This window comes from Fringilla coelebs (genome assembly GCF_963513975.1).
Source record: "Fringilla coelebs genome assembly, chromosome: 13".
Classification (NCBI taxonomy): domain Eukaryota; kingdom Metazoa; phylum Chordata; class Aves; order Passeriformes; family Fringillidae; genus Fringilla; species Fringilla coelebs.
The window spans coordinates 8,885,260-8,897,683 of record NC_140039.1 but is presented as its reverse complement, the minus strand read 5'-3'; the positions used below and the strand labels follow the sequence as shown (position 1 = coordinate 8,897,683).

At 39.6% G+C, this 12,424-nt stretch overlaps 1 protein-coding gene across 1 annotated transcript; it reads left to right on the top strand.

Moving 5' to 3' along the window:
* Nucleotides 1–56: 56 nt before the first annotated feature.
* CHDH (choline dehydrogenase) lies at nucleotides 57–10,849 on the top strand (the record flags this gene model as incomplete). Its single annotated transcript, XM_084214438.1, has 8 exons — nucleotides 57–162; nucleotides 2,624–3,421; nucleotides 3,829–3,980; nucleotides 6,722–6,851; nucleotides 7,576–7,710; nucleotides 8,816–8,958; nucleotides 9,754–9,856; nucleotides 10,431–10,849. The coding sequence occupies exons 2-8, from the start codon at nucleotides 2,677–2,679 to the stop codon at nucleotides 10,847–10,849; spliced, it is 1,827 nt and encodes a 608-aa protein (XP_084070564.1). The 5' UTR covers nucleotides 57–162; nucleotides 2,624–2,676.
* Nucleotides 10,850–12,424: the final 1,575 nt, after the last annotated feature.

Here is a 12,424-nt window from a genome sequence, read left to right as displayed (position 1 = left end):
CGGGACCGGGACAGACCCATCTTCTCCCTGCTCGGGCGGCCGGGCGGGAGCGGCCGCGGTCCCGGTCCGGTCCGGTCCGGAAGCCCCCAGAGCAGGGTCGCGGGCAGCCCGGACCCGCCGGAGCTCACAGACACGCCTGTGCACACAGGAGGAAGCGGCGAGGTAAGTCAGCTTGAACGCTTTCAGCCCTGGAAATGAAACTCATCACCATGTTTTTGAAAGTGAATGAACTTTCTCCCTAGCGGGAATGAAGGGAAAGTTAGTCCAAAACATTGTGCAGCAGATACATTTAAACCTGTTACACAGCCTGCAGCAACAGGCTGTGTAACAAACAAAACAAACAAAGCAAACAAACAAAAAGATCTGGTCTAGCCTGAGGAGCTCTTCCTCCTCCTTTACACAGTCAGGCCTGACAGCATTCGGTGGTAACACGCTGGTTAGCGTCCTGACAAAGCCCCCTTGCTCCACTACATTATGTGTCTGTGCTGTGGACATCTCTGGGAGAGGGTCGTGACTTCCCCCTGCCAGAGAGAATATTTTCGTTTCTCCTCTGTCAGCAAAGCAGGGACTGTGTTTTAGGCACTCTCCTTTTTGTTTCAGGGTCCGTTTAGAAGAAATGGGGTAGGATAGTGCTCATGCAGAGGGACCACTGAAAGAAGAGAGTGGATGTGAATCAATATGGCAAGAAGAATTGTGCATTGAAACTAGTATTTTACTCCATTGAAACTAGTATTTTAATCCATTCAATCAAACCATGTGTGCTAGATATATATTAATCAGACTGACTTAATTTTTGACCTCTGCACTTCAGAACTCAAAAGCACCGAGGTTTGTGAATCATCTACACACTGACTGCCAAAGTCACTTGACTGTTATGGCCCAGACACTGCTGACTGACTTCACTCCCAGCTCTCTTTACAAGACAAAAACTCCCTCAGGTGTTATTCTGCCAGTCCTGTTCCATTTGAAGTAAAACAACAACAAAATGCAAAGAAAACTCCTGCAACATTTAGGAGAGTTGGCCACAAGACTATAGTTCCCTACTGGGACAGAGTATCTTTCCCAGATTATCAGGGCCCAGGCCTGTATTCTATCAGCCCTCTCACCAATTTGGTGCTCCTGGATCAACAAAGTCCTGAACTGGTGGTCCACCAGTTCTGCAGGTTAAACACAGGTATTGCAAAACCAAAACAAGTAAAAACCTCCTTACCTCTGCTGCATCACAAGAAGCTGATAAACTTTTTCTTCAAGAAAGAATCCTTTAATAGACTTCACCTGCAAAAAAAAAAAAAAACCTGAGGCATCCCCATCTTCAGCTGGGAACAATTTCAGGTTATCCCTATGAGGAGAATCAGCTGTGTGAACTTTAGGCTCAGACATACCCCCAGCATCTTTTTTTCTTTAGATAACAAATTGTTATCCATGGTTGGTTGTTCATTCAGAAGGTTTGGGGTTTGTACGGCCCCAGGCAAGTTTATTACAAGTTTTCCTAAGAGAAGTCAGAGTTATGCTTCTTCCAATCTCTTCCCCAAGAGTAAAGGAACATACTTTTGCAAATGAGAGTGTATAAAACTGTAATTGTACATGGAAAATTTTTAACATTTAGCAGCAATTCACACCTAATTTTGTTACAGAGGATTCAACGTATTTCAGGACAATTCTTGCTTATCTCTCTCAGCTGGGCAGTGCTGGAAGAGATAAGTGCAATGGACTCTGGATAAGTTGCTGTCTCTAGAATACAGGACAACAGCTTAGACAGAAGTCATGGGCCAGGGAGAAATATAATTTACAGTCCAAGAACACCCCACTTCAATAATTGTTCAGGGGAGGGAGCAGGGAATACCCTTCAGGCTGGCCAGTACCTGTGACACACAGAAAATCTGGCACTGAGTCCCTGTGCCCAAACCAGTGCAATACAGAGCTAAACCTTGACACTTCCAAGGCTCACAGGCTTCTCTGAAAGTAAAAAACTTCTCAGCCTAAGGAACTGGTGGCATTAGACTGTAACGGTACTCAGAGTACTCTTGCAGGATCTGGGTTTAGTAGCAAGGTAGGAAGACAGAGATGAACAGATTTTGCCTTTCCCTGTGTTAGGAGACACATGCAAATCCAGCAGTTTTCACCTTAGGGATAGCTGGAAATGAGTTTTTTACACATTTGTTTTGTGGAGACTCTCTGGCAGAATGTGCAGTGAACATACTCATAATTTCCATTGTGAATTGCCTTGTCTGATATCACTGTCACAGACTCAAAGGAAAGTTTTTCAAATTATTGTTGTTCTTAAATTCTTGCCTATTAGAGGTGGATTGAGAGAGTCTACAAGGAATGCAAAAGTTTCTACCTCTTCTGGGTTTGGCAAATACTGGAAAATGTTCATCTGTCTTAGGAACCAGAAGCAAATCAAGATCAGACTACATATAATATAGGGTAGTACATTTGACTGCTGCGTAGACTGCACTTAAAGAATAATTAGACAGTAAACATTTACCTGTTTGTTGCCATTCTTGTTAACTTTTGGGTAGTGCAAATGGGTAAAGTATATATATATGTCACCTGAAAATGACTGATATTTTAGAGGTAGTAATGCTTACATTTTGATTAGTATCTTTGGGTTTTTTTCTAGGGTAAAGCACTGGATTTTTGTCAGAAATTCTGCAAGAGTGACCATCAGTAAAGATGTCATATTTAATGAAAGGATTTAAATGTCACAGTTCCGTGATGTGCAAAGTAGCAGGAAGCCTGTTTAGAGCACACACGTTAAAGAACACATTCGGCATCAATGAACAATTCCAAGTTTCACGGGCATCATCCCAGCTGAGCTCTGAAAAGGCCAACTCTTATAACTACATCATTGTGGGGGCTGGATCAGCAGGCTGTGTGCTGGCCAACAGGCTTACAGAAGACCCGCACAGCACCGTGCTGCTTTTGGAAGCGGGCCCTAAGGACACCCTGCTGGGCAGCACAAGGCTGATGTGGAAGATCCACATGCCTGCTGCCTTAACCTACAACCTCTGCGACGAGAAGTACAACTGGTACTACCACACCACCCCGCAGAGGCACATGGACCGCCGGGTGATGTACTGGCCGCGGGGCCGGGTGTGGGGCGGCTCCTCCTCCCTCAATGCCATGGTCTACATCCGCGGGCACGCCGAGGATTACAACCGCTGGAGCCGGGAGGGGGCTCTGGGCTGGGACTATGAGCACTGCCTGCCCTATTTCAAGAAGGCCCAGACACACGAGCTGGGGCCAGACCGGTACAGAGGTGGGAATGGCCCCCTGCACGTGTCGAGAGGCAAAACCAACCATCCTCTCCACCAGGCGTTCCTGGAGGCGGCCCAGCAAGCCGGGTATCCCTTCACCGATGACATGAATGGCTACCAGCAGGAAGGCTTTGGCTGGATGGACATGACTATACACCAAGGTAAACCAGAAAGGGGTCCTCGAGTCATGTCTGTTTCTGACCCAGAAATAATGTCGAAATATGGACATATAATCTGCACTGAATGCCATCTGAGTGTTTAGGTTGCTACCCGGCTATGGCACTCTGTATTTACACCCTGTTCATCTCTCGGCAGCTTGCTGTCAATGTACTGTGTTCTTCACTGCAAGTTGCGTTGGTAGAAAAGCCCTGATTCACAGTTAAATTATGTCATTGTGAAATTTGTTATGTTAAAATAATATCTTTAATTATTGTATCAAATCACATTTGCTTTGAACTCTATAATCTCTAAAGATTTTCCCTCTGTAGGCATCCTGGTGGTTATTGGCCAAAATCTGAAGCATACTGAGCATGACTGTTTTGATGTTTAATGTAAATATACATTGTAGGTCAAAGATGGAGCACAGCTAGTGCTTATCTTCGCCCAGCCATATCACGCCCAAATTTCTCAGTTGCAGAGAAGACACTTGTAACAAAAATCTTGTTCCAAGGAACAAAATGCATTGGTATTGAGTATGTGAAAAATGGGCAAAGGAAAAAGGTAAGAGATTTTTGATTTTCAGTATGAGAGGTATGAATCAAAGCTAAATTATATCTTTTTTTAAAAAAAAGTCTATTAAAAATGGCACTTTACTGTACAAAATGTTCTCTTTCCTAGAGGTTATGTTGTCTTGTCAGTTATTTTACAGTGAATTATATATTCCAGTTGTATTGATTTAGAGATTAACTTCATCATTACATTTCCATCTGCCAGTGCTGAGGGGACAAGCCATAACTTGATGTTCCACAGAGTGTTGTGTAAGACTGGAGCCTATGGTGCAACCGTGCCCTGCCCCAGCACATTGACCAGAGTGCTGCAAGGGGGATGTTTCTGAAAAACAATTCTGGCAGAGGAAAATCTGTAAAGGCCAGATACTGAAATCTGAATTGCTCAAGGGATAGATGACAAATCTTGCCTTATGGTTGGCTGTGGAATGAATATTTCTTACTTTCAGTCCAACTCCCGCTGAAAATGTGATTGTGTGGAAGGAAGCTTGAATTGCTATTACAAAACTCTGGATAATGGGTTCATTTTATGCCTCTTTCAATCCATTGACCTCTGTAAGACCCAAACCATCCTCACTTCCCTTAACAGTTGATTATGGATTAATCTGTAACCAGGATATTGCCTAAAAGGGGTTTGTATGCTAATAACCTAACGTATTTGGTCACAAAGGACTATAAAACAATTAAAAAGTGTAATCATAATATCCTAGAGAGATCTGAGTACAAATCTTGGTGGTTTGAGTTCAGTAACCCTTATAAAACTCAGCAGACAAGTTCTGTGACTGAGCACCTGCTGGAAGTTAAAATGCAGTATAAATAATCTGTTCTTTGATTTTCTAAAGCACAGATCAAATCTGCTGCTTTCTAAGTGGATTGCAAATAATTTTACCAATATGAAACAAAAGTTGCAGAAGCTTTAACTGATTTCATAAGCTATTACATTTCTGTGAAAACAGTACCTCTAATTGCTGTTCTTGTGCCGTTATCAAGTTCAATTTTGTTGAAGAAAGTCTTGAAAACCCAATTACACACGATCAAAGACTTTCTGAGTACTGGACCATTTAATTGCAAAATTCTTCACTTGCTATGAACTTTCATACATACTAATAGATGCATGAATTCTACGTAGTGAATAATATGCTTCTATCATGTATTGTACAAAATACACCTTCAAAGTATTTCCCTTCCTTCTTTTCCCTCTCCCCTCCCTACCCCAGCATCTGCTTTTACTTTCTGGAAAATTTGATACGTGTTGGGATGGAAGAACTAATAATTTTATTGCATTATGACCATCAAGATGAAGCAATTGACTACATTAAAGTGTTTTTGTTTTTACAGTCTATTTTAGATATAATCTCTTTTACATCAGTCATCAGCAAAATGAAAAGATCATCAAACCTGATTCAAAAGTTATTCAGAATGTATTCACCAGCCAGTGACTTGTTATTTGTCTAACACTGAAGTCCTAGAGATCTCCCAGGACTCCAGTAAAAGTAGGAAAGGTAGACTGAACATTCCTGGAGTTTTTAAGTTCAGAATCAAGTAGAAAAGTATATTTAGACTTCATATTTCATATAAAGGATGAAAATGTTTTAATGTATTATAGGCTAACTCAAACAAAAGTGTATCAGTCACTTTTCCCCCTTAGCATGTTAGCTGAGACATTATGAAAAACTTTTTGTGGGCTAGGAATAACTGCAGTGCTGACTTTGCAGGGGTTTAGACTGAGCAAGCATCATTTGAATGCTGCTCTGAACAAACTGGTACCAGTTCTGTGTGTAGCATAGAAAATGTAAATAAGTTAAATAAGTTTGTATAACATGCAAAATGCAGCTCTAAGTATTGATTCAACAGGCTCTGACACAGTGTCTATTAATTTTAACATACTAATGATAGCCCAGAGCAAGGCAGTAGCAAATAAAAGGTAACAGCACTGGCCATCTGTTGGCCATATTGGATAAATACTGTGAAAATGCTTTTTATTATTATTACACTTGGATGTTACTGTAGCAACATTTTGCCATCTTTCTCTGCAGCTGAGGTGTCATGGAGAAAGGATGGGGTTCCAAGTTAATGTGCATTCCACACTAATCTGTTAAAACTTCAGGTCAAAGGCAGAGGAATAATTTAGCAGCCTCTGTCATGACCAGCTCAGGGCTCAGACCAAACCGTGTGATGAAAAGACTGTCAGCAAAACAAAATTCAATCTAAGCCTGCTACTATTTTATCAGTAGTGCTCTAGTGAATGGTGGGGGGTGCTTTTGAGGACTACCATGAACTAAGAAATCAAACCTTAGCCTTGGTTGGCTTAAAAAAAAAAACAAACAAACTCTTAAGAACTTTTGATCTACCATGTCTGTGAATTCCAAATCTTCCTTGGGAGTTCCAGTTTTAATTTATAAAGGGTTACTGAAAATGGCAGAGCAGCTTAGCTGCCTGATCTGAGTGCCACCGGTACTATTCCCCTGGCAAGGACAGGAGCTGAATATTTCTGTGCCATTCAGTTTGAATGGATTGTAAAGATGGGAATAAATACAGGAATGATCAAAGCAAAAGCTTGATTACTTCTCTCTGCGGAAAATTCTGACAAGACAGGAATACATTGAAATGAGGAAAATGTGAGGGAAGGGTGTCTAATCTGGATCAGAACAGCATATTCAAACAGCAGCCCCTGATGTTGCTAGCATTTGTCTCAGGCTTTATAATCTTGGGGCTTTTGTGCTCATTTCCTTTTAGGTTTTTGCCAATAAGGAAGTTATTTTAAGTGGAGGTGCCATAAATTCTCCCCAGCTGCTTATGTTGTCTGGAGTTGGAAATGCAGATGATCTCAAAAAACTGGGGATCCCTGTTGTTTGCCATCTTCCTGGTAATTTTTTTTATTTCTTCTTCCTATGGATGCAACTGAATGACCAATAAATTACATTAATCATGAAACAGAGTTTTCTTTATGTCAAGTTGTGTAGACTGAAACACATGTTGAAAACATGTGGAAAGATTTATTGATTTTATACAAATCAGTGGAAACATGCATTGATTTTAGAACTAAGCAACAAACTCCCACTCTTTCTTCACCACATCTGACAGTGAAAAATGCCTTTCTGGAGGCATATTTTTATAATTAAGCAGCGTACTTGTCATTAAGAGCTTTGAATTAGTTTTGATTCACTACATATTGTGTAAACTCCCACTGTCATAAATATTCAAATACAGAAGAAATAACATGAACTTTTCCTTGAAGCTAAAGATGTTAGCACAGTATTTAGAAGCAGTGGCAATTTTGAAATGACTGATATACCTGCCATTTAACTTTCTATTTCATTCCAGTTATGCATGTAACTAGTATTGTTATTCTAGTTATATATGTAACTATTTTCATTCTAGTTATGTTTATGTAAAACCTTATTCTGACATGAGCAAAAGGCTGATGTGGCTCATGACCTTGGTCTGTGTCACCACTGCTCTTGTAAGAGCTTGGTTTAGTTCCCACTTAAGATGTTCTCTGCTTGAAGCATGGTGGGTAATCTTTCTGTGTGAAATAGCATTTTTTTCCTCTCACTTTCTTCTCCCTCCCCTCTCTCTACCCCCTGCAGGAGTAGGCCAGAACCTGCAAGACCATTTAGAAGTGTATGTCCAGCAAAAGTGCACCAAACCTATAACTCTATATAGTGCACAAAAGCCACTGAACATGGTGAGGATCGGGCTCGAATGGCTTTGGAAATTTACAGGTATGAAGCAAAGTCTGCAATCATTCTTCCACAGACTGATTTAGAATTATGACAGCCTTTTATCTGTGAGTTTTATAGGCTGGGAGCCTTAGTATATAATCCTCTTCATGCTCTGAGAAATAACTGGAATTTGCAAATGGATTTGAATGATTTCTTCTGTAACAGAGTATTTTAAAGTTTTTATAGCTTAGGTAATGAAGGAGGTTATTAATATTTCTATATCTCACGCAAATAAAAATTCTAGATTTAAAAATCAGTGCTACTAAGAAAAGCTATTGCAAAAAAGATGGAGGAAATATTTATTTTAAATCAATGTGATGTCAATAAAAATATGTTGTTGAACTGATTTCTGTATAACTGTCTCAAAAGACTTTGTTTGTTGCTCTGATCAGAATCCTTTTGCCCTGCAAGTAAATGTGAACTGACTTTCTTTATGATTATGAATTTTACAGTACCTCAGTCATAAGTTGCAGCTTAAAAAAAATCAGTAAATATAATCCTTGATGGCAGCTAAATAGCTTGGCCAAAGTTGAGCTCTGCATAACTAGCTGAATTATGCTATTATTTGGCAACTTATTCTGGGTATATGTGGCTTTTTACCATGCAAGTAAATATTGAGGGCTAACTTACAGTTTTAAACAGAAATGAAAATAACATAAGGCACATTGCAGGGCTTTCATCTTTCCCTTCAGGGCAGGCACTGCCTGTTCCATGTGACTGATGGGATAACTGGAGTGCACATCACAGAGTGAGCAGTGCAGGCACATCAAGATGTGCAGCCAGCTCCCTCCAAACCTGTTAGGATTCAAATCTGCTTCTGGAGTCAGAGCCTTGGCCTGCCAGTTACAGTGAGATAACTGTAACATTCCATTCTCAGATCAGTGGGACTCCCAAAGTTATGCATATTTACATTTATCCAGGAATTAAAAAGCAGATGAAAGTGATTCCTAAACCACAAGATGTTCATAATGGATTTGTATTCCTTACAACTGATGCTGCACAAATTAATTATTCATGGTAATGCATCTACAGGTTAAAAACAGGTGGACTTGTTGCTCTTTGGAGGTATTTTAATGGCATCTTCTCCCTCCTTTACACTCCCTAGGTGAGGGAGCCACTGCCCACCTGGAATCTGGTGGTTTCATCAGGAGTGAACCCGGGGTTCCTCACCCCGACATTCAGTTCCACTTTCTCCCTTCCCAGGTGATTGACCACGGTCGGGTTGCTTCCACAATGGAAGCTTACCAGGTGAGTCAAAGAGAATCTTCCAGTAAGACTTTGTAGCCATTAGCAAGGAGGTTTATGCTCCATTATAGATGTTGATAATTTGGCTATATACTGGAAAGTACTGTGTTCTGTTCAGTTTAATATGAAATGGACTGCTTAACCTCCTTCACTGGGGAGAAAACACAGCCTTGATATTTGGCATTGGCACTAAAATTCTGTTAGTTTTTATCTCTGGGAAAGAAGGGAAGTATTGAATGAAGTATTCACTCTGCTGAAGTGCCCTAGTGCTGTGGGTTATGACACAATTTTTCAGTGGAACAAAACTGTTCCCCTGCAGTTTAGACAAAGGTTTAAGTGAAAATTTATAGAAACACTCATTTATTCACTGGCACAAATCCAAGCCCCTTTTTAGATTATCATCTTGATCCAAAATCTGACTTCTAATTCTGGGGAACTGTCACTGAATATACATGTTTTTCCTCACTAATCTCCTTCCTCCTGAGACTCAATAATTTGGTCCAGTTGCTGATTGTGTTAGAGTGCTCTCATACCACTAAATTGGAATGGTTGTATTTTAAATGAAAAGAGCAGCTGTGAATTGATGTGACAGGCATATTTGCTCCCTGCAATGGAATTACATATTTACAAAATAAATTATATTAAATGGAAGAATGTTCAATAGTACTTTCCACTATCTCTGGTTAATGTTTACATTTGTTGAATTTGTAAAGTCCCTCTGATTACAAAAAAGAAAACCCCAAAACAGCCATGTTGAATTTAGAAGTACACCTGTTAGGATTGTGTTGGGTGTTGCAGGTCCACGTGGGACCCATGAGGAGCACAAGTGTGGGATGGCTGAAGCTGAAGAGTTCAGACCCAAACGAGCACCCCATCATTGAGCCCAACTACCTGTCAACAGGTAACTGCAGCCTCTCCCTGCCCTGTCACCTGATTTCCTGCTTGCTTCAGGAGCTGAATTTGTACATACTCAACACCAGTTCAGAAATGCACCAGCATTGTACATTGTTACTTATTTCTCATTTATAAAAGTCAACTAGTATGAAAAGAAGTGATTGTGCAAAACACTGGGTAAGCTAGAAAGAATTTCCTGTTGGGGATGAAGTCAGAATTCTCAGTATCTGCTGTGTCTTGCTGTTTGTTTCATCACCACCTCTGCTTGTGAAGGAATTAATTTCTTTTGCTTGTTTGTGCTGAGACTATTTTCCTTTCCTAGAAAGCAAGATAAAGTGCATTTCTTCATAGTTCACATCTTTGCTTTTGGGATAGTGCAATATAAGCAACAGTTTTGTTCACAGTGGATATAAATATCTGTGACTTTAAAAAATATTCTGCTTTATCATGGCTTTCAGCAAAGTGAGAGACTTTCCCTTCCAGCTTTTTTTTCCACAATGCTGCTTTTTTCTGTTTTGCATTCTGTGTATACTGGTAAATTAAATGTGTACTTACAATTTTCTTATTTTCTCTCTCTACAGAAAGAGATATTTGGGAATTCCGCCAGTGTGTCAAGTTGACCAGAGAGATCTTTGCTCAGAAAGCTTTTGAAAAATTTCGTGGGCCTGAAATTCAACCAGGAGATCATGTTCAGTCTGACAAAGAAATAGATGCTTTCATAAGGCAGAAGGCTGATAGTGCTTATCATCCTTCCTGCACCTGTAAAATGGGTCAGCCTTCAGACAGCACCGCTGTAGTGGATCCCCAAACAAAAGTCATTGGTGTTGAAAACTTGAGAGTAGTTGATGCTTCAATAATGCCCAGTGTTGTCACTGGAAACTTGAATGCCCCAACTATCATGATAGCAGAGAAAGCTGCAGATATAATTAAGGGCCTCCCATCACTTCAGGAGAAGAATGTTCCTGTATATAAGCCCAAGACCTTGGAAACACAGAGATAAATATTCTCATCCTTTCATATCATTTGCTCTTTAGGCTTTCATCCACATGTTGGTATCTCATACTGGATATGCCAACGTGATAAATATCATGCAAAACAACATTTCCTATTGATAACTATTAATTTGAATCCTTTTTTTTTGGTATTAGACTACCTACTGTTTTTTTAATCAGCTGGCTTAAGTTCCTTTTTTAGAATCATAGAATATGCTGGGTTTCATGGCACCAATCAGGATCATTAAACCCAACTCCTGGCCCTGTGCAGAACACTCCAAGAATCACAAATTTAGTTAAATATGACCTTTAGTGGTAAATTCAACTTTTCTGTTGAAGAGAAGCTGTTTCTAAATGACAAGATGGTTGTACACATCAGCCAGAAATACCATGTGACTGCATGAGGAATGGAAGAGATTAATGTGGGTTGTTTTGAAAATGATGATGTTATTTGAAGAATTTTTACTGCTCTGAGGATTTTACCCAGGAAAACAGATAATCAGTAATCACCACATCCTGCAGAGAATGGTCAAGCAAATGTAAGCACTTATGCAATTTCAAATTCAAGAGCTGAATTAGTTTGTATCAGAATTCATAGGAAAGGGAGGAACCTACATGTGCTCAGTTGTCAAATATGACAAACATTTCCTTTATGAAAGGAATGCATTATTTACAAATCCCACTCAAAGTTAGATTTCACTAAGCTCAGCAGCCTCTAACTGTAGAGCATTCGTGGAGAAGACATACAGTGTATTTATCAGAACTTATTTTTCTAAAAATGCAGAACTGGAGTTGAAATTTATAAAAATCTACTGGAAAATTGATGCTCCTCTTTGTTTTGTTTTGCCTTTTTTTTTTCCCCACGAAGTGCTTAGTAGAATTCTGCTCACAATTTAAGCTGATGTAGTTTTACCACCCTAGCAGTAAGAGATCTGCATTTTGTATAACATCCTTAAAGTGATTGTTCTTTGCTCAGATGATTGCAAAAGATATTTATCAGTAAATATTCTGAATGGTGCCTTGCTATCACTCAAATTTTATTTAGAAAAATTACAACCGAACTATATTGAAAATGAAATGTTACTCAGATAAGGTCAGATATTGATGATATGGGAAGAGGTCTTTTTTAACTAGAAGGCAAATATCTTATTCAGTGAACCAGTGCTATATTCTAGTTAGGACTTAAATCTATGATTTTTTAATTTTCAGATGTGTAAGTTAAGATACTTGAGTTTTCATGGCTGTTTTTGGTGTCGAACTAACTTTCAGGTACTGATTAAAAAAAACCTAAAGAAACTGAACTCACTGAAGCAAATTTATTCCATTGATTAATTTGTATTTATTAAGTATTCCAAAGTAACTTCTGACTAACCAGATGTCATATCATAAAGTAAAATCTTCTGTAGCCTAAGATTGCTCAGAACTTGTGGCAAAGGGAACAAACATCTTTTCAGCAAAAAATTGGAATTTTACGCAATTTTAACAGACTGTAGAAAACCTTGCTGACTCAGATGTTGGCTGGAGGGACAACTGCAGATGTTTAAGGCAGATACTTGTACCTGGTGCTGCTCTCTGTAAGGCAC